Source organism: Nansenia antarctica (assembly GCF_963989245.1).
Source record: "Nansenia antarctica genome assembly, chromosome: 10".
Classification (NCBI taxonomy): domain Eukaryota; kingdom Metazoa; phylum Chordata; class Actinopteri; order Argentiniformes; family Microstomatidae; genus Nansenia; species Nansenia antarctica.
The window spans coordinates 5,090,967-5,113,272 of record NC_137680.1 but is presented as its reverse complement, the minus strand read 5'-3'; the positions used below and the strand labels follow the sequence as shown (position 1 = coordinate 5,113,272).

Genomic DNA, 22,306 nt, shown 5'->3' with positions numbered 1-22,306 from the left:
CCCTCTAGCACGCCCGCTCGCTCTATCAGTTCATACCAGCCCTGTGTAGCACAGATAGTGACGACTGCCGAACGTGTGTGTGTGCGTGTGTTTACTTAAGTAATTTTTTTTAGTGGGGCAGTCCCACTCATATTTTCCATTTTATTGGACAGATACAGTGAAGATTTAGACAGGAAGGATGGATGAGAGAGAGAGGAGGGATGACATGCAGGATATGAGGGATGACATGCAGGAATCGAACCGGGGACCCTGCGGTTACATGGTCAACGCTTAACCCGCTAAGCCACCCAAGCGCCCCCAATTGTGTGTTAACTTCTGTGGAAATGCTGCACCTCTCAACGCATTGTAATCATATTTGAGTGTAAATATGTTTTTCTGTGAACTGTGGCACTTCTTTAATTTTGCTCTTTACCAATCTGTTGTATGGTAAAGTAAACCAAATCTAATGTCAGTAAGACGTTTGTAAGAAGATGTCACCTGTATATACACACCCCAAACACCAGTGAGAAAGTCCCGTTCTGTAACCTTATTGTTAGCTGACGATATGGGAGAAAGAGATGTGAAGTAGGTTAGCTGTGTCCCTCTGTTTATCAGCATGACAGAGGAGGAGAAGTGAGTGATGAAAGGAGATAGAGAGAAGAGATCCCAGCTAGCTGACAGAGAGAGACATAGAGGGAGAGGAGGCTGTACGTGTGAAGGAGAAGGAGAGAGACATCAGTGGATGCAAGAAGCTAAAACAAACAGAGAAGACCGGACTTCTACTAAGGAAAAATGACTGAAAACCAACAAGAGTCTCAGGTAGGACCTTCAGAATTACTTTTAGATACTTTATATTAGTATGTCATAATGAAGTTGAGCTGAAGAAGCTAATGGCTAACACACATAACCACATAACCGTCTAACCACAGCCTCTAGATATGTTTCATTTGGTTACTTATAGTGGTTGGCTGTTGGAGAGTGTCCATCATACAGAAATGTATCTGGTGCCATTAACAAATCAGAGTACATAAGAAATGCAATTTGAACAGCAGCAGTGATATTGTAGCAGTTACTCCCAATAAAACTGTCCCATATAACACATAACAGTACAGTGCTGAAATACACTGCATGAAACTATGTTTACATTTACAGTACAGTGAAATGTGACATTCAACATGCAGAAAAAAACAGATCTGGAATTCAAATGTTGTGGATAGGAGGACAGCGTTGAGATAACTACCCATGTGGCCTGGGGTTGTCCAGTGGTCTAGTGCATACATATGCCCATGTCGGCATGGGTTCGAATCCGGCCCATGCCCTGCTGACATGTCCTCTCTCCCTTCTTCTCCTTACTTTCCTGTCTGTCTTCACTGTATCTGTCTAATAAAATGTACACTCCCCACTGCCCCACTCAGAAAAAATTACCTTAAAAAAAAAAGAGATAACTACCCCGTTTGTGTCTCCATGGCAGCCTCAGCTCCGGCCGTCCCCCCAGCCCCAGTCTCTACTCCTTCCTCAGTCTCCACCCCTTTCTCAGTCGGGGCCTCTTACCCAGCCTCCTCAGTCACTGCCTCAGCCTCAGCCGCTCTACCAGACCGAGGAGCCCCAGCAGCTCCAACAACTCCAAGAGGAGGAGGCAAAGCCCTGGGTGTGGACGTGTCATCGCAGACGACTTCTTCTTCTCCTCCTGGGCTCGTCCTTCTGTGCCTCCGTCCTGGGTCTGGCCTTCTACAGTCAGCAGCACCACCTCCCAGCAGAGAGCACAGGGGTCAGACAGGTCCATACAGGTACAGCATCCCACACACACACACACACACACACACGCGCACACACACACGCAATACCAACCTTACCACTCTGCCTCCTTCCTTTCTCTCTCTACGTCTGACAGCCACTCTCCCATGTCTCTCCTCCGCCTGTCAGAGGGCCGCGGCGCGTCTGTCCGTCTCGGTCGACCCCTTCGCCCAGCCCTGCGACTACTTCCTGTTCCCCTGTGAGTCGGAGTCGGGGCCCTCGCTAGCCAGCAGGGGGAGGCAGAGAGGCAAGGGCCTCCCTCGTCACCCCCCAAAGGGCCAGAAGAGGAGAGGAGCAGTGGCTGAGAGGAGAGGCAGGAGAGGAAGGAGGGAGACAGGAGAGATAGATACAGAGATAGACGGAGGAGGAGGAGAAGAGCCTTCAGATGACAGGATGCCAGACAGACAGACTGCATTGCTGCAGTCTTTGAGGGAGATCTTGGGTATGAATAAAAATGCTGTCGCGTACTGGGATGTACTGATGTACAAGGCAGAGAGATACTGTAAACCCATACTCTATTACTTTACCTTCATACTATAACCTCTATATATAGAGAGGTTATAGTATATAGTTACATATCTAATATAACTTCCTTCATTAAAATCACAGAGAGCCCGTCTGGACCTGGTGACTCAGCGCAGCAGAAAGCCCGTGAGTTCTACCAATCCTGTATGGACACTGGACCCAGAGAGACCGCCGGGGAAGAACCCTTCCTCGGGCTCATCCAGAGGGTAGGATACCATTTTAGAATGTGACCGACCGCTAAGACTTCAAATCTGTCTTCACACTATACTCTTGTTTTTTCCCTCCACCTGACCTCACCATCTCTCTCTCTCTCTCTCTCCCTCTTTCTCTCTATATCTTTCTCTTTCTCTGCCTCTCTGTCTGTAGCTCGGTGGCTGGGCGGTGTCAGGCAAGTGGAACCAAGCTGATTTTAACTCGACTCTGTCTCTGTTGATGAGTGACTACGCCACCTTCCCTTTCTTTAGCCTCTATGTCGGCAAGGACCCGAACGGCGTCGCCAATGAGGGCGACAAGAGATACATACAGGTGAGAAAGGCAGTAGCAGAGATACATACAGGTTAGAGAGGCAGTAGCAGGGAAAGGCCTGCTGGTGCTGTCCATTCAATTCTGTGTGATAACAGGTCGTGACGTTAGAATTATAAGGTTCTATCTCCATTTTTGTCAAAATTGAGTTTTTTACATAATCTGATCCATTAGGTGTTTATTAATGCCTGTGTGGTGTTATTTTTAAAAATGTTGACATTTTTGAGTTAGTAATTCATGAAATACAAAGGTTCCATCTCACAAAACATAATGGAATGTAAAAACTTTGACACTCAATATCTCTGAACTACCCTAAACGGAGATAGAACCTTATAATTCTAAACTCACGAGGTGTTGTCCAACAAACCTGCTTTACTGTACTGTATGAAGTCCCAAACGCTGTTATTCGAAATTTGCTCTCTTTTTCAACAGATTGATCAGCCCGATTTTCAGATTCCCATCGAATGGATCGGCAAGACACATAAGTCTAAAGCTAAAACTCAGGTTTTAACAGGTTTTTCTTAATCAATGAACATCCATAGAATTATCGTCAGATGTTTTTTCCTTTATAACGCTGTATCTCACCCTCCAATCCCTCTGTGTCTCACCCACTCACTCCTCCAGATGTTGCGTCCGTTCCTGGCTACGTATCAGAGGTTTCTGGTTCTGTTGGGTTCTCCCACCTACGGCACCAGTCTCCATCATGTGGGTCAGTTCATCTCTCTGTCCTCTGAGCTGGCGGTCGCTGCCTCCCCTCTGCCTTACCGCCTGATGCAGGGCTTGCTCTACCAGCGCCTCACCATCAGAGAGTTACAGGTACACACCTATGTGTGTGTGTGTGTGTGTGTGTGTGTGTGTGTGAGTGTGTGTGTGTGTGTGTGTGTGTGTGTGTGCGTGCATACATGCATGTGTGTGTGTGTGTGTGTTTCTGTCTTGTCTCTCTCTCTCCCTTCCTAACCTTCCCCTTACCTAAAACCAAAACTGACGTGTTTGGAGTTGCCCGTGCTTGTGTGTGTGTGTGTGTGTGTGTGTGTGTGTGTGTGTGTGTGTGCATGCATACATGCATGTGTGTGTGTGTGTGTGTTTCTGTCTGTCTCTCTCTCTCCCTTCCTAACCTTCCCCTTCCCTAAAACCAAACTGACGTGTTTTGTAGTTGCTCGTGCTTGTGCCTGTAGTAAAATAGCTTTTTCTATGTCATTTTGTCACACAGACCCTGGCCCCTGCCATTGATTGGCTGGGCTGTCTACAAGCCACCTTCCATCCCCATAATATAAGCCAATGGGACCATGTCCTCCTGCACAACCTCCCTTACATCACCCACATGTCCCGCATCATCAACAAATGGCTAAACAAGCGTGAATTGATGGCCAGGTACTGTAACCAACTAGGTACTAAACCTGGGTCATTGATAGTCCAGGGAGTTTTACTTGCTTACTTGTGTTTTTTGTCAAGTGTGATGTTGGGGTACCTTGTCTCAGCCACGTGTTCTTAGAATATTGAAATGTTTTATTTTAATTAATGACGTTACTTTTCAGGATGCCATGTTGCAACTGGCCGGGGACTTCAGCTGAAACTTGGCTAACGCTGCCTTTTTTACTGTATTTTATATTGTTAATGTATTTGGATTGTCCTCAATATAATAAACTAATAAACTAAACTAAACTAAGTTATGGGAGTCCAAGGCAAGGTTGCTCATCAACACGTGGACAGCTCTATAAACTACCTCTGCTATATACAACAGTGCATATTGTAGGGAGTGAACATCAGTCTTTTCCCCCCTTCTCTCGATCCTCAGTGGCCCTCTTCACACCTACATGGTCCTCAGTCTGCTGCACAAGGTCGTACCTGCACTGGACTCCAGATTCACAGAGACAGAGAGGAACTTCACTCTAGCCCAAGGGGATACGGAGGTAAACATACATGCACTACTACTTTTTTTATTTTTGTTATAAGTGACTAGAATGAGTGTTATTTTTGTTATAAGTGACTAGAATGATTGTTATTTTTTGTTATAAGTGACTAGAATGAGTGTTATTTTTTGTTATAAGTGACTAGAATGAGTGTTATTTTTTGTTATAAGTGACTAGAATGAATGTTATTTTTTGGTTATAAGTGACTAGAATGAATGTTATTTTTGTTATAAGTGACTAGAATGAGTGTTATTTTTGTTATAAGTGACTAGAATGAATGTTATTTTTGTTATAAGTGACTAGAATGAGTGTTATTTTTTGTTATAAGTGACTAGAATGAGTGTTATTTTTTGTTATAAGTGACTAGAATGAGTGTTATTTTTTGTTATAAGTGACTAGAATGAATGTTATTTTTTGGTTATAAGTGACTAGAATGAATGTTATTTTTGTTATAAGTGACTAGAATGAGTGTTATTTTTGTTATAAGTGACTAGAATGAATGTTATTTTTGTTATAAGTGACTAGAATGAGTGTTATTTTTTGTTATAAGTGACTAGAATGAGTGTTATTTTTTGTTATAAGTGACTAGAATGAGTGTTATTTTTTGTTATAAGTGACTAGAATGAGTGTTATTTTTGTTATAAGTGACTAGAATGAGTGTTATTTTTGTTATAAGTGACTAGAATGAGTGTTATTTCTGTTATAAGTGACTAGAATGAGTGTTATTATTTTTGTTATAAGTTACTAGAATGAGTGTTATTATTTTTTGTTATAAGTGACTAGAATGAGTGTTATTTTTGTTATAAGTGACTAGAATGAGTGTTATTTTTGTTATAAGTGGCTAGAATGAGTGTTATTTTTGTTCTAAGTGACTAGGATGAGTGTTATTTTTGTTATAAGTGACTAGAATGAGTGTTATTTTTGTTATAAGTGGCTAGAATGAGTGTTATTTTTGTTCTAAGTGACTAGGATGAGTGTTATTTTTGTTATAAGTGACTAGAATGAGTGTTATTTTTGTTATAAGTGACTAGAATGAGTGTTATTTTTGTTATAAGTGACTAGAATGAGTGTTATTTGGAGTTGATGATGATGGTTGTTCTATGCAGGCCGTACCCCGCTGGAGGCAGTGTGTCCTACAGACTGAGAGAGGGTTTGATAACGTACTCACACACCTACTTAGAGAGAGGACTGAACACAGAGAGGTGAGGAGCACAAACAGAGAGAGGGAAGAGAGTGGAATCTGAAGAGGATTGACTATAAGTCCTACCATATCACTCCAGTTATGGGGCTTGTTGCACACATACTTGTATTTTCAATGAGTTTGTCATAACCTCTTTCAATCTGAAAGAATAGCAAAGCATGATATTGCATAACATTATAGCAGAGTGTATTGATGAAGCATTTTCTGTTTCATGCAGGTAGAAGAGATGATTCAGAAAATGTATTCGTCCTTCATGTCCAAACTAGCTGATCTTAAGTGGAGAGATGAGGAGTCTCGTATGTTTGTTTTGAATAAGGTAAAAAATAAATAAATAATGGAGGCAATCCATGCGATCCATGCGATTCAAAACCAATAAAAACGTTGTATTAACCATTTGAAATGTAAGATCTGTGTTTTTCCAGGTTCGAAATCTAACTCCAAAACTTGCAACTAAAACAGAGATTCTCAGTGAAGCAGAACTCAACCAGCTGTTCTCAAAGGTAGACTATTTGACTAAAAGTGGTACAGTTTAGCTGCACAGCACAGCACAGGTCAATGTAAAACATGATCTTGTTCTATCTACACTTACTATCTATCACTGAGAGTATCGTGAGCTTAGAATGATAAGGTTCTGTCTCCATTTAGGGAAATTCAGAGATATTGAGCGTCAAAGTTTTTACATTCCATTATGTTTTGTGAGATGGAACCTTTGTATTTGATTAATTACTAACTAAAAAATGTCAACATTTTAAAAATAACACCACACAGGCATTAATAAACACCTAATGGATCAGATTATGGAAAAAACTACATTTTTACAAAAATGGAGATAGAACCTTAGAATTCTAACATCACGATCTATCACTGAGAGTATGTAAAGTACTCTTCTACACTTAGGTGACAATCAGCGACCACTTCTCCGACTATATCCAGATGCTCTCCCTCCAGCAGAAGAGACGAAACAAACTCCTCCTCTCCCAGCCTGAGGAAGTTGATATGTAAGTGTGTACTTCTTGAAAAAATAAATCAGCAAAGGTGTAGTCTGCACTGTGAGACTGTGATGTTTCAAACCAATGAAGAATGCCTCTCTCTCTCTCTCTCTCTCCATATCCAGTTTGTCCATCAGCCCGTTTCTCTCTGGCAACAATCTTGTTTTCCCCATGGGAATGTTTGTCCCACCTCTCTTCCACCCCACGTTTCCCAGGTAATGGACCTTCTGATTCATCCAGTACCTTAAATAAAAATGTTGTAGGTATTTGAAAAGCACGGGAGTGTGATATGTAAACCGAGATAACTGTTGTTGTATGTTTTTTGTGACAGGGCTGTCAACTATGGGGTTTTGGGGTTTCTGTTGGCTAAAGACGTACTCCATCTCCTTTTGCCAGACAGTAAGGAAAATGCCGTTTCTTCTATCTCCCAGTGCTATCTGATTCTATAATAATATACTCCACTTGCCTACTCTCTGTGTGTGCATGTGTCTGTATCTGTGTGTTTGTTTTTCACTATCTTTACCCCTCTCCCTCTTCTTGCAGTCCATTCTCAGAGTGAGACGGTCCAGGCAGTGGGGGAGTGTATGTGGGCTCAGTACCTCAGTATGATAGAGGGGCCAGGGAGAGTGGGGGCTTTCACTCTCTCACCAGCTCAGCAGCAAGAGATGTGGGTGCAATACTCTGCCCTGCAGATGGCGCTACAGGTCAGTTTGTCTGTTTTACCATTACCGGTACTCAGATTTCAGTCAGGAGCTATTGGAATTATTATTATTATTATTATGTGTCTAATTTTATGCTCACCCCCGTCCCCCCTCTCTCCTTTTGTCAGGCTTACAATCAGAGTTTGAAAATGCGTCCTGGTGACTCCTCTCTGTCAGGCCTCTCTCACTCTCATTTGTTCCTTACCTCATTTTCTCAGGTACTTTAAACACAGAATGATCATGGTATAGCTTCAAATCAACCCATTACTAAGTATACAAATGTTAGTATGAACTATAAAGGACTTTGTATATCCCACTTGGTTCCAATGTAATACTGTATCTGCATCAAATCACTATTAGTGAACTAATTGGATTTAATCTGTAGTCATAATTGCTTCGCTTTCATCCTCTCTCAGATAAACTGTGACTCTGACCCGTACCATGAGTTCATGCCCTTCGAGCCTGCCTTCTTGATCACTGTCATCTGTGGGAACTCTGACTTCTGTCCTATGAACCTGACCTGCCCCAACAAACCCCAACAGCTCTTACGGACATGCTGAACAAAGCCCTATAATCACAACTCCTGGTGGTTGTCTTGTCTATCCCCATTCATGACTGACGGCAAGCAAAACGTCAGGTCCACCTAGTCCTCGATTGTCTGATAAGTGAGAATAGTGGCTGCTGAGAAGAGTATGTTATGAGCATGTTGTCCATAAGGAGATCATTACAGTTATGGTGAGGAGCTCCGTGGGGAGGGTGTGTCCTCCTGATTGGATTAAACAGTCTTTAGTCAAGGAATAATAGGCTACGTGTGTGTGCAGGGCCACCGCTACATACATAAGGTACACATAGGGTACATAAGGTTCAGAGAATAGGAAATGTTAGAATAGGTATAGCATAGCATAGAGTACAGCACAGTGTTTTATTTGTATAGTATAGTATAGTAGATAGTGTACATAGCCTTTATTTATGTAAACCAGCTCTTTTCCCTTCTTGTTTTTAGTTTTTTTCCTAGCACCAGGGGAGCCACCCCTCCCAAATGTCGTTGTATGGTACCTGTACTATATTAATGACAATAAAGACCATTCATTCATTCATTCATTCATAAATACACCTATGATTACCCGCTGTGCGTAAGGCACCAAGAGCCCGGAGGGGGCACCAAAACAGCCTAATGATCATCATCATAATCTTAATGATTAATTATTTACATTTAAGATGAAGCACAACTACAATAGGCACCATTAGAACATTTTTAGACCACCATTAGTGCTAGCGCTATCCATTTGGGCACCCAAATGTCCAGCAGCGGCCCTGTGTGTGTGTGTGTTGTGTGTGTAAATATGTAAATGAACATCAATATACAATATTGTATAACTGTACGTGTGGCTGATATTTCTGCAAAAAGTTTATTTTGATGTGAAAGTAATTTTCTGTCATTCTTATGGGAGAGCATTTCTCCTTGAAAATGTTGTATGGGGGCGCTTAGGTGGCGTAGCGGGTTAAGCGTTGACCATGTAACCGCAGGGTCCCCGGTTCGATTCTGGCCAGGCCAGGGACATATCCTGCATGTCATCCCTCCTCTCTCTCTCACCCATCCTTCCTATCTAAATCTTCACTGCACCTGTCAATAAAAATGAATAATATGAGTGGGACTGCCTCACTCAGAAAAAAATAAAAATAAAATGATGCATGAAGCCTAGGCTTTTGATCATGGTATATCATGTTGTAAAAAAATAAAAAATAAATTAAATGTACATTGTAAATATGAATGTGCCCAATCACGTGGCCTCTGGGGTCATGCGCAGAACAGCTCAGTTCAAACGTTCTCGATCGAACCGTTGGAAAAGTAGAATTGTTATTTTTCGATCATACGATGACGTCACGTCGTCAATCAATGTTTACATCGCCGCTTTCCCTAGCAACGTGCTAGTCAGCCAAATATCTTTAGCTAACTTTGCCGACCTCAACGTTTATATCTAATAAAGGTTGACGATATGCCACGAAAACGTCGGAAAGATGCCAAACGACAGGTGAAAAAGAGAGTAAACATCGAATCTAAAGGAACAGTGATCAACAATGGGCCACAACAAGAGAAACGCAAACGGCCAGTAAAATCACCGGTAAAATCACCGGTCAAGTCGCCGGTTAAGCCACGTGTGAAACAGCCAGTGAAGGCGGTGAAACAGGCAGCAAAACCAGTCAAGGCAGCAAAATCAGTCAAAACCCCAGGAGGACAAGGCCTTGGTAAAGCAGGGGCGAAACGTCTGGGTCAGCTGTTGATGCGTGCCATCCAAGACAAGAAGAATGTCGCCGGGAAGGAAAAAGTGCTGTTGCCAAGTTAGTAGCTAGCAGATCTACATTGTACCATCATTCAGTTTGCAACGAGAGACAGCTGTCAAATTCTGATTTGTACCTCTCTGCATAGATGCTGTTTGCTTGCTGGCTTACAAGAAACATACATTTAGTGTGGAATATGCTTATTTTTAAATTGTTTTTTTGTTATTAAATGAAGATCTTTATATATAAAAAAATATAATAATAATTTAAAAAAAAAGCATATTCCATTATGGCTAACCAAATACCTCTATCTCTTTATCTTGCATCCAGAGACACCAGTCCGCCTGTTCAAGTACCTGATCCAGGCGGATGCCGCGTCTGCACCAAAGACCAATGATGCAAAGCCTTCTGGAAGAACCCTCATTCTTCGGGTGGTCTCACAGTGCAAGCACCGAGGTGGCATCTCCATGGTGGAGCTCAAGCGTGCCCTGGCCGCTGGTGGCTACGATGTCACCAAGAATAACAAGCGTGTCAATTTGGCAGTGAAAGGTCTTGTGACGAAAGAGACACTGGTGCAGACCACAGGATCTGGAGCTTCTGGGTCATATAAACTCAACAAGAAGGTAGAGACTAGTGTGTTCTATGTTTTGCCATATTGGTGGTTCCACCTGAATGTTTTGTGATGTAGGTACACTGGCAATCAACATCTTATCTTGTCATACATTTCAACAGTTATTATTAATGTCATTAATGTTTCTCCTGTCTTTATACAATTATAAGAAACTGACAGATGAGAAGAGAGTGAGGATAAGAGACCGTGCAGCAGAGAAACCAAAGCGGATTGTGAAGCCAGCGAGAGGTAAAGGGAAAGCTGCTAAACCAACAACAAAAGCTTTGAAACCAGGAGTGAAATCAGCCAAACCAGTGAGCAAGTCACCTACAGCAGCGGGCAAAGCATCAAAACCAGTCGGCAAGGCATCAAAACCAGCAGGCAAAGGCAGAAAAGTAGCAGGAAAGGCTAAGAAGGCAATGGGAGATGAACCAAAACAAGTGGGCAAAGGTGGCAAAACAGCACCCAGATCACACAAAAAATCCCCAAAACCAGTAGGAAAGGAATGAATAAAATAATCCCCAAAGCCACTGTAACACAAATGGAGATGGTGTTGGACTGACAGTGCGGACTTATAGGGTAACAATAGAACACGGTCAGTATTAGATTACTGTCAAACTACCCATGCCCTTGCATGAGCTTTCAATATTGTTTCCTGCTAATGTGAATGTGTATACTCTTAACCTACTATCTGTGACATAAAACGTTACTTTCCTCTGAGTGTTTTGGAGTATTCTGTGTTCCCTGCCTCTTGCACATTCTCATCCCTGAATGTTTGCAGTTTGTTTTTAGGATAGTCCATGAGCCTTCAATGATATTGTTTCCTGCTAATGTGAATCTGTATACCGGTACTCTTAACCGACTTTGACAAGGACCACAAAACATTACAATTTAACCATAACTAGGCTATACAGTTTAATCACACTGTATATTCATGGGAAACATAGTAAATACATGTAAAAAAAGGAAATGCATATGCATTTGGAAGAGGAAGTCTATAATTGGTGAAATGTCCTAACATTGTGTACACAGACAGTGTACCTATTCATACATTTCCTTGGCTGAAACCACGGTGGCTTACAATTTTAGCAACATTTACACACCCAAAAGACTGCACACAAAACCACCCACAGTAGGGTGTCAAACCATAGTCCACAGGACATCATTGGAGTTAAGACAGTCTCTGTACAGTGTTCCTTTATAATACAGTCCAATCCGTTCCTAGTCCATGAAAACAGTGTCCATGTTGTGTGCCGTCTCTGCTGGAGCGGCGCTATGGTACCGACTGCCCTCATCACAACACGCCCCAGACCTCCTCGAAAGCCGAGCACATCTTGGCGCAGGTCAGAGCAGCAGAGAGGGGGTAGTTACTGATGGAAACATTCTTCTCTGTGTAGTCCACGTTCACCTGAGTAGGGACGGGAGGAATAGCACATTATTGCATATACATGACCATAACCCATCTTTTTATTTGGTAACCACATAAACTAAGAATCAATACAAATTCATTGCTCCCTGACACTCATTCTACCTCCCTCTGTGTGCACAATCACGAGTGGGATGACATTGACACTGACTGTTATTATGGTCGCAAAATTCCAGGAGAGTCAACGAAAATCAGATCTTCCCCTTTATAATCAAGGGAGTATTCAGACTGGCCTCGGTCGAGCATTCAGCTCTTCTCCCGGGAGCTTTGAAGTCTGTCTGGTTTCTATTTCTCTCACTCACTCACAGTAATCCCACATGTGCCGTCACCTCATTGGTTTACACAGTTTCAATACCTACCCTTTTGCTAAATCATTGGCATGTTATTTCTTACAACACGAGAGACTTTCTGTGAGGACCTGTAAACTGTTTATTTCATGTACATTCCACCAATTCAAACATAACATGATGTGCTCTGTGTGTTTTTGTAATTCTCATTTTACCAAGAAACATTCTGCTCTTTTGCAACATTAAATGGCCATCGTGGACAACTTTAACAAAACTCACTGCTCCGTGTGCGAAGGCTCCGACGACCACTGCTGCTGGCCCCTCCTCTGGTACTAGAGTCCGGGCGCCCACAGCCTCCCCTGCGGAGAAGGAGGTGCAGAGTCGAGGGCAGCCGGGGGGAAGGTGGTCCGACACTGGGTTCTTAATCAGCTTTAGCAGGCGCTGGGGGCCATCAGATGCCCTCACACTCAGCTTGTGCAGAAGCTGGACTAAGGGGGGGGGGGGGAGAACGACATAGAAGAGAAAATTAAATGTGCAGCGGGGGAGAGGGAGAACTGATAGTATTTATTGCTGCTTGCTGTTTCAGATATCAAGAACACACGATGACGAAGACTTAAGGCCAATGCACACGGCGTGCGATTTTGTCGCACGACAACATCCGATTCTCCATTCACATTCATTGGTGTGAATTGAGAATCGAATGTTGTCGTGCGACAATATCGCATTGCACGCCATGTGCATTGTCTCATTGAGATGCATTAAAAACAATGGAATCAAATTCGGTGGTGCGACAAAATCGCACGCTGTGTGCATTGGGCTTTACCCATGAGGCCACAGAAGCGGTTGAAGGTTCGGGGGATGCGTGTCTGCGGGTTGATCTCGATGAGGGCGTTCCTCTCTGTGTGGATGTACACCTGAAGAAGACCTGCCCTGTTCAGGGGGCTGTCCATCAACATTAACAAGCACTGGGGGGGGAATGAAATTCAAATGGCAGGTTAGGTGGAACCTTGGTGGGACAAAGAAAGATGATCAGTGGTCAAGCACGCCCTGGCCGCTGGTGGCTATGATGTCACCAAGAATAACAACCGTGTCAATTTGGCAGTAAAAGGTCTTGTGAGGAAAGACACTGGTGCAGACCACAGGATCTGGAGCTTCTGGGTCATATAAACTCAACAAGAAGGTAGAGACTAGTGTGTTCTATGTTTTGCCATATTGGTGATGCTGCCACCAGTGGTTGATGAGGATGAATGTAAAAAAAAAAGTATACCTGGTGTGTGATATCAGGTCGAATCTTGCCTGGGTCCCTCCCATGTTTGAGGATAATCCCCTTGTGTTGGTCGCAATTCAGCAGCTCGAATGTCTTGCCCACCTGAGGGGAGGGAAATGAAAAGCACACAGGCAAAAGCATTAAGTTCTCCATCAATCTGAGATTGGATCACTGGGTTGTCACATTCCAGTGGCATCAACACAGGACAGGTCGTTAATTAACACATGATCGTGTAGCTACGATGGACACAGGACATGATCTCTTACCTTCACTGTCTCCAGCGTGGCCCCCTCTAGTATGACCACGAGGCGCCTCTCCGCCATGCGGTCGTGCAGACTGCGGAGATGTTTGGCCGGTTTGGGTTCATACTCGTCTAGATGCTCCAGACCACGCTTCTCACCGCTGGGAGCTGCCATGTTGCTTCGTTGTGTGGTGTGTGTCGCCGGAATAGCGCGTCATACGATATGAAGATGATGAAGGGAGGAAGAGTTCTGGTATGTTGCACGTGGCTTGACGTGACGTCAGAATTATAAGGTTCTATCTCCATTTTTGTCAAAATTGAGTTTTTTACATAATCTGATCCATTAGGTGTTTATTAATGCCTGTGTGGTGTTCTTTTTTAAAATGTTGACATTTTTGAGTTAGTAATTAATAAAATACAAAGGTTCCATCTCACAAAACATAATGGAATGTAAAAACTTTGACGCTCAATATCTCTGAACTGCCCTAAACGGAGATAGAACCTTATCATTCTAAACGGAGATAGAACCTTATCATTCTAAACTCACGTTGTGACGTCTGTTGCATGCGCCGGAAATACAAGGCTGTGATCTTCCGGCAATGAACGTGTGGAGAAAAAAAATCACATGTGCGTAGATTTCAACTTACAACGTACAGTGTCAGAGTCAAGCATCGGATACAGAAAAGCAGCTGTACACTCCAGTATTTACAAGGTAAGAGTGTTCACAGAGAGAACGTGATTGTTTGTGTCATGTCACCTGTATTGAGGGGGTGTTCATGGCGTCTTAGCTAAGACGTATTATTGTATGGATGTGAAAAAAAGCTAGCTAGCTAATGTAGCTCCTTGCCACCATGCAACATAAGGTGGATTTAGCAACTGGGGTGTCATCAATTGTGAGTGTGTCCTAATGTCAAAAACGGTTTAGTTCACAATGTGTGTTGCGAGCTGTTTGATATGGACTGGGTGTTTTGAAGTGAAGACTGTAGTCCACAAAGTCCACAAATTAATTATTACACAATTGTGAGAAGAGAGGCTCACTCAGAACTCACTCAGACCTACCTAGCTATAAATACACATCTCAGCATTGATTACCCAGATCTTGCAACTCTGAACAAATAGAATGTAGAATGTAGATGATGTTTATAATCATTAATAATGTTTAATAATGTTTATACATTCCTATATCTTATCTCCAGGGAACCTTTAGGTGTCAGTCATGGGTAGGAAGTTGGATCCCACCACTCACGTGAAGAGGGGACCTGGTCGGAAGACTAGGAAGCAGAAAGGAGCAGAGGTCGAGCTGGTCAAGTTTATACCTGAGGGTGAGAAGGATGCTCCATTTATACCCCCCAAAGAGCATTAATCATGTTTTTTCCCATATCAAGATATTCTGTAGTTGGTGATTAGTTGACCAAATCAATGCTCTCTAGTAAACATTGAATGTACTTGCAGAGGCTGCTGGACCAAAACGATTGTCAAGCAGAGCCAGGAAACGGTAAGACTAGTCGGTCATGGGTTGACGATACGACCGTACATCTTCATGTTACAAACACACCCAACCCACTGTCGTATCGTCACCGAATGCATGTGATGCATTAATTATACACTGTGCTCTGTCATGATGATGATGATTATGTTTTCGCAGAGCTGGGAAAAGAGCACACACAAAGGCTGAGGTTAAGGAGAAGAAACCGAAAAAAGGTAGGCCTACATCTGGATCTTTTTTCACTTTTGTCCATCAATTAACCATTCATAGGCTTTTCTGAACAAATTCGACCCTAAATACACCTGTCTCATAGCTATGAACATGTCTGTTACTTTGTAGCACCTGTTACTTCCATGAGTTTCTGTCTGACGTAACAATGAAACTTGAAACTTGAATCATCTGTTACTCTACAAAATTGGTTTATAACCAAGTGGCCCAAAAAAAAAAAACTAGCTCATATCCATAATTGTGTTTGCAACAATAAATTCAAGTGATACAGAAAATAAAGTGGCTGGAAATGTTTATTTGGTTTTTACTGCAAAGTATTAGTATTAGTAAAGTTAGTGACGTCCTAATCTACACAGTGTGTAATTGATTCCTATGCAAATCAGAGACCCTATAAAAACAAATAAAGTATATTCTAATATAGAGTTAGAGCTCTAAATGTCAATGATCTCTGCACCTAAAAGGGTCAATGGGTCTTTTCAATGTGTATGTTCCATCTGTTCCCCAAGGATTCACAGATGAAAACAGTGAATGGTTGAAACCAGCAAAGAAGACAGGTGATGCCGACGGGGACGACGATGACAGCGACAGCCAATGGGAACAAGAAGAGGATTTGGAGGAAGGACAAGAGATTGAAGGAAAGAAGGCGGTAAAACGGGGAATCAAAGAGGTGGATGCCGAGGATGATGATGACGATGATGATGAAGAAATGGTTGATGACTACGGTGCACTGGATGATAGTGAAGGAGAGGAAAAGGGGGAAGGAGACAGTGACGGAGAGGTGTGTAAAACTGACATACGAAGAACCTTGATCAATGTAAATAGCAAACAAGAGTCCTTACTTACTTCCTGTTCTGTACTTTTCTGTGTCATGCCAGCTGCTCCCCATCGAGCGTGCTGCCAGGAAGCAGAAGAAGATGGAGGAAGCGATGGGTCTGGAGAGCGACGATGAAGACGATGATGATGATGCTGCGGAGGATGGGAAGGGCGGAGATGAAGACGAGGATGATACTGTACAGGCTAACATGGATGACATGGACAAATTCATACTACCTGGAGCAGAGGAGAGAGAAAAAGAGGGTGAGTTTCGCACATTGATTGTGTTCGTATGTCTTCTTCAATGAACAATTCGTCATTGTCAAAGCTAATGCATTTGTATGTACACAATGACATTGAGGGAATCTGTATTAACATTTTCTCGTCCTTCTTATCTAGGCATTTTGCCTTTAGACTTGCACACGATCCACCAGAGGATAAAGGACAACGTGGATGTTCTCACTCATTTCACTACCAAGAGGGAGGAGGGGAAAGAGAGAACCGAGTACATTTCACTCCTCAAAAAGGATCTGTGCATGTACTACAGCTACAACAACTTCCTCATAGAGAAACTGATGGACCTCTTCCCGCTGTCAGAGGTGTGTGTGTGTGTGTGTGTGTGTGTGTGTGTGTGTGTGTGTGTGTGTGTGTGTGTGTGTGTGTTACTGCTGTAATTCCTCTGAAAACACCTTTGGAAGACCGGATATCTACTAATGTACTAATGTAAACCAAGGCTTCTGTTTCTCTTTGCAGCTGATTGATTTTCTGGAGGCCAATGAAATTCAGCGACCTGTCACCATTCGGACCAACACGCTTAAGACAAGGAGGCGGGACTTGGCTCAGGTAATAACCCCCCCCAACACACACACACACACACACACACACACACACACACACACACACACACACACACACACACACACACACACACACACATACATACATACAGACAGACACACACATTTTTCTCACATAAAAAAGGGAGGATAGAAAAAATATACATGAAAATGCTAGACTGATTGACTTCTGTGTTCTCTCTCTCTTAGGCCTTGATCAACAGAGGAGTGAATCTGGATCCTCTGGGGAAGTGGTCTAAAGTTGGCCTGGTCATCTTTGACTCTTCAGTACCTATAGGTCAGTTTCAGTGGTGTCATACAAAGGGGGACTATGGTATATGTGTGGGGAAAAGATGTGGGTATTAACCTCAGGTTTGTATTCCCAGGTGCGACTCCTGAGTACCTGGCTGGTCACTACATGCTGCAGGGAGCCTCTAGTTTCCTACCTGTCATGGCACTCTCTCCCCAGGAGGGGGAGTCAGTGCTTGACATGAGCTGTGCTCCAGGAGGCAAGACCACTTATTTGGGTGAGTATTAGTACTTATGCAGTACTTATTTGTTGTCCACTGATGATTCTCAGTTTAGGTCTTTAAATGCAAAAGTCTTACAGGTATTTTAATCAAGCTAGACAATAAACCTTACTTGCGGCTTTTATTCGTAAATATCGACCTATTATTTTATCAGAGTATTCCAATTGTCCCTATTTATCAAACAGACTACTTTAAGTCGTACAGGTATTAAATGCTGTGTGTCCACAGCCCAGCTGATGAGGAACACAGGGGTGATCGTGGCCAACGACGCCAACAGTAAAAGGCTGAATAGTGTGGTGGGCAACATCCACCGTCTGGGCGTCACCAACACAGTGGTCTGCAACTACGACGGCAGGCAATTCCCTAAGGTAATGCAGAAAGAATACTACATACCATTGTATACTCACAAAAATAAATGTTGTTTTATAAGAACATGACTCATAATGTTAGAATCCGCATGATAAACTAATGTACTGTATGGTGTGCTAACAGGGTTGTTATTGTTTTCGCAGGTCATGGGTGGGTTTGACAGAGTGCTGCTGGATGCCCCCTGCTCCGGCACAGGGGTCATATCTAAAGACCAAATTGTAAAGTCCAGCAAGGTAACTGCTAACTGCTTCGATGTACATGTGCAAATTACATTTGCACACCTGATATAGTAAGAGAAAGGCTGGTAATAGCAGCCAGTCTACAAGGTTGAGTCCTGATTAGCTGTCTCTTTAGCAACAACTATTCTTCCTGAGGTCTACCAAAAAAACACAATACAACATAACTGTGCTCATATCTTAAGCAGCAGCAACAACAAGAGTGGATTTATTGTCTATGGGTTTGACTGGCTCAAATCAAAACTTATTTTCTTCCTATTTCCTATCAGGATGAATCAGACATCCAGCGTTCTGCTCACCTGCAGAAGGAGCTGATCCTGTCTGCCATTGACTCTGTCAACGCTGAGTCTCCCTCTGGGGGCTACCTGGTCTACTGTACCTGCTCGATCATGGTGAGGAACCCTGAGGGGGGATTGACGCACCTCTGTAGTGCTAGTGCTTATTCAGGGGGGGGTGAACAGATATGTGTAACCCATGGTTAAAACTACAATACCCAGCAGCCACTGGTTACACTGGTTGGTCAATTGATGAACATAACATAATTCAGATGTAAAATCACTTCTCTACCATTCCCTGTGCAATACAACAAAGTCATCTGATTATTTCGCTCACTAGGTGGAGGAGAACGAGTGGGTGGTGGACTATGCTCTGAAGAAAAGAAACGTCAAACTGGTAGCGACTGGACTGGACTTTGGCAAAGAAGGCTTCACCAGGTAAAGCAGATATCAGAACCAGACCACCACTACTACACACAGTTCTTCAGATATGCAACTCTTATTGATTATCATGCCTTTCCCATGCTTGTTTATTCTCTCCCCCACTCAGATTCAAAGAGCGCAGGTTCCATCCCACTCTCCGCCTCTCACGACGATTTTACCCTCACTCTCACAACATGGATGGTTTCTTTGTGGCCAAGTTTAAGAAGTTCTCAAACACCATTCCGACCACAACAGCGGTCAAAGGTAATGTAATCACCATTATGGCTTCTTTGTAAGCCACAATTCTCTGCCCAGTTTCTTTGCAAAAAGCACATTATATGGTCTGTGAAGAGAAGTCATGCACCACGCTGAGAGCCTGATGTAGAACCCTACCACAATATCTGAGACCTACACACACACACACACACACACACACACATTTTAGCAACTGTGAATGTTTCCTGCCCCCCACCAGGGGTAAAAGTGGTCTCCTAACTACTGTCCAACTCTCCCCTTCCCCCATCCCTCCCTCACCTCCCCCCTCCCTCCCCCCCCAAAAAAGCACATTATATGAAACCATAATATCTTATTTTTTTTGTCATTTGTTATTTCAGAAGAGGAGGAGGAAGTGGAACCCTCTGAAGCAACCGTGGTTTCTGAGGAGAAACCGTCTGAAGGAGGACCTAAGGGCAAAAGCAAGAAGCCTGCCCCCGGCAAGCCAGGTCCCCCCGGCAAGCCAGGTCCCCCCCAGAAGGCCCAAGTCAACGGGAAGGTAGTTAAAACCATAGCCAAGAAAACCGCCGTCACCCTGAAAAGGAACGACAAAAAGAGTGACAAACCCAGTGGGCCGAAGAAGGCCAAGATGGACGGAGTGACTGTGAAAGAGAAGGGAGCGGTCGTCCAGAAGGTGGCGGTCAAGACAGAGGTGGTCAAGACGGACGGGGAGACGACAAAAGCAGAACCAGAGGCTGAGAAAAAAGAAGGGAGCAGGTTTGAGAAGAAGGGGGATAAAAAGAGGAAATCCCCCATGAAGAAAAGCAGAATAGGAAAAAATAAATTCAACCAGTTGAAGAAGCTGCTGAAAAAGGAGGTTGCACAGTGAATGTGTAAAAAAAAAATGTTTATGAAGCAGAGAGTTTATATTTTCAGAGCAGGTCGTCTTTTTAGAGGCGTCTCTGGTTTACCCCTATCCAGTCCCCTTCGGTCTGTCAACTACGAGACGCTATGGGGTTGTGTTTGGGCTGAGGTGAGCTGATAGCATGTGTATGTATACATTGACTCCTTATGGACTGTGCTATTCACAGCAGCAGGAACCCTGAGCCTCCCTGGATGTTGCCCCACTTAGCCTGCATCGGTGTTCCGGTAGTTCCTAGCTTGGACCCTCCTCTGACAACATATTTGTATCAACTCTTCCTTCCTTGAAATGTTTTATAACTGTTTGATTCATTTCTATTTTGTGTCCTTTGATCAAGTTATGATTTCTTGTGTGATAGTAATAATAATAATGAAATGATAATAATGAAATGAATGGTCTGTGAGACAGAATAAAATGTCTTTTTTGGACAAATGCCTCTGTTTATTGTATTGCCGCTCACAATATAAACGTGAATTTTTATCATGTGAGACTCCAGAAACTTTGCTATAGAGCAGGGCTTCTCAAACGTATTACTCAAAGGTCTGCATCAGATTTTTATTCAAGGTCAGAAGTGGAACAATTGGCAATAACATTTCATCATCAACTCACTTATAACTTCTAAGCAACACACATTCAAGCTTAGTGGGAGGAATGGAATTGTTTGCCTGAACTCAATTGCTTGAACGTACAAAAGGTGTGATGTTCACTGATCAATATCTGAGATATCCGCTGAGACATCTGAAGAAGACTGTAGCTGGGCTGTCAGTGCTGTCTATTGCAGACCTTCAAACGTCTGAAAATGGTGACATGTTTGTAAACCAAACCCCCAGAAGAACATTTTTGTGATTTTAACTTGTAAAATAAGCATTCTGGTGGACTCCGAGAAGAAAATGAAGGCAAGACAACATTTAGTAAAAAAAAAAATATATATAATCTTGTTTCCGAATTGAATTGTGTGTGGGGTCGACCAGCAAGTTGTGGCAGGTGGGCCAAAAAGTTTATTTCTTAAGTCTTTTTTTTGGCGTTTTGTTTTCGCTGCTTAGCAATGTGCCTCTTTCTTGCCACTTCTTTAATTTTCCCTGCAGCACTTGTAGATGACTGGCAGCCAAACCCCATCCTTTTCTCTCTCTTGACTCTGAGCAACTTCTTTTGCCGCTGCAACTTGTCTCTTGTTCCTGCTGAATTGATGTTGCCGCACAGCCTCCTGTCTACTGCCCCAGATGTTGCGTCATCCCTCCTGAACATTTCTTTTTTTTGAAATTTTCTTTTTATTGTCAATGGTCATTGGTTACAACAATCGTCATTACATTCAACATATCACAATCAACTCAGTTCCTATGACCAAAGTCTTTTTTTCTTTTTTTCTATTAAGTAAAGACAAGACAAAACGAAAACAAAAACAAACAAAGAAAAAAGAAAAACAATAGCGAGTGAACTTTGGGAGCTTTTCTCTTACATATGATAGATTAGAATAGAAAATGATTCAAGAAAATAAACACAATTACATCACCCTCTCATGTTCTTTTAACAATTCAACAGAAATCTGACCTTACAGGTTTAACATATCCAGTCCATTTCGTCCAGATCCGATAGAATTTTTCTACCTGAATTCTAAGGGAGTATGACATCTTTTCCATTACATATATATCATGAATTATATCTATCCATTCATCCACTGTGGGTACGTCTGGCTTTAACCATTTTCTTGTGATAGCCTTTTTACTTGCTACCAGAAGTATCAATATCAATTTTCTGTCGTTATTGTCCCAATTTTCGAATGAGATGTTTCCCAGGTATAAGGTGTCACATTTGAAGGGGATGTTAATTTCAAAAATAGCTTCCAGATTATTGTGTATCTCCCGCCAAAATGGGACTAGATTTGGGCATTCCCAGAATACATGGTAGTGATTGGCTTCATTCAGTCCACAGGATCTCCAACACGCTACACCCGTCCCCTGATGTCGTTTTTGTAGGGGGGTGATAAAAAACCTTGTAAGGTTTTTCCAACTAAATTCTCGCCACGTATTTGAGCATGTCGTTTCCCATTGTAGTTTACATAATCTGTCCCAATCCTCCCCAGAAATAGTAAAATTACCCTCTTTCTCCCATTTCTCTTTAATATATATTGTATTGACTGTTTTGAGATTGATCTGGCGGAAGCCATTGTATAGTCTAGATACCACCTTGTTGCATATCAATGATTTGCTTGCTGATGTAAATACTTCCATAATTCCTGTTACCCC

At 42.7% G+C, this 22,306-nt stretch overlaps 3 protein-coding genes across 3 annotated transcripts; 2 read left to right on the top strand and 1 right to left on the bottom strand.

Moving 5' to 3' along the window:
• Positions 1–771: 771 nt before the first annotated feature.
• Positions 772–8,181, top strand: kel (Kell metallo-endopeptidase (Kell blood group); the record flags this gene model as incomplete). Its single annotated transcript, XM_080540541.1, has 18 exons — positions 772–798; positions 1,517–1,766; positions 1,871–2,215; positions 2,383–2,504; positions 2,665–2,823; positions 3,253–3,324; positions 3,445–3,642; positions 4,031–4,191; positions 4,616–4,730; positions 5,837–5,932; positions 6,149–6,247; positions 6,354–6,431; positions 6,829–6,929; positions 7,046–7,135; positions 7,252–7,319; positions 7,464–7,624; positions 7,750–7,839; positions 8,038–8,181. 18 exons carry the CDS (start codon positions 772–774, stop codon positions 8,179–8,181), a joined length of 2,376 nt encoding a protein of 791 aa, XP_080396667.1.
• A 3,272-nt stretch (positions 8,182–11,453) lies between these two features.
• emg1 (EMG1 N1-specific pseudouridine methyltransferase) lies at positions 11,454–13,907 on the bottom strand (the record flags this gene model as incomplete). The annotated part of the gene is made up of 5 exons (XM_080540811.1): positions 11,454–11,919; positions 12,504–12,712; positions 13,048–13,189; positions 13,492–13,593; positions 13,758–13,907. 5 exons carry the CDS (start codon positions 13,905–13,907, stop codon positions 11,806–11,808), a joined length of 717 nt encoding a protein of 238 aa, XP_080396937.1. The 3' UTR covers positions 11,454–11,805.
• Positions 13,908–14,338: 431 nt separating this feature from the next.
• On the top strand, positions 14,339–20,437 carry nop2 (NOP2 nucleolar protein homolog (yeast)). Its single transcript, XM_080540912.1, has 16 exons — positions 14,339–14,444; positions 14,929–15,054; positions 15,185–15,227; positions 15,378–15,433; positions 15,953–16,224; positions 16,322–16,523; positions 16,659–16,858; positions 17,013–17,102; positions 17,306–17,393; positions 17,482–17,622; positions 17,854–17,993; positions 18,138–18,227; positions 18,500–18,622; positions 18,846–18,943; positions 19,056–19,192; positions 19,543–20,437. Exons 2-16 carry the CDS (start codon positions 14,949–14,951, stop codon positions 20,028–20,030), a joined length of 2,274 nt encoding a protein of 757 aa, XP_080397038.1. The 5' UTR covers positions 14,339–14,444; positions 14,929–14,948; the 3' UTR covers positions 20,031–20,437.
• Positions 20,438–22,306: the final 1,869 nt, after the last annotated feature.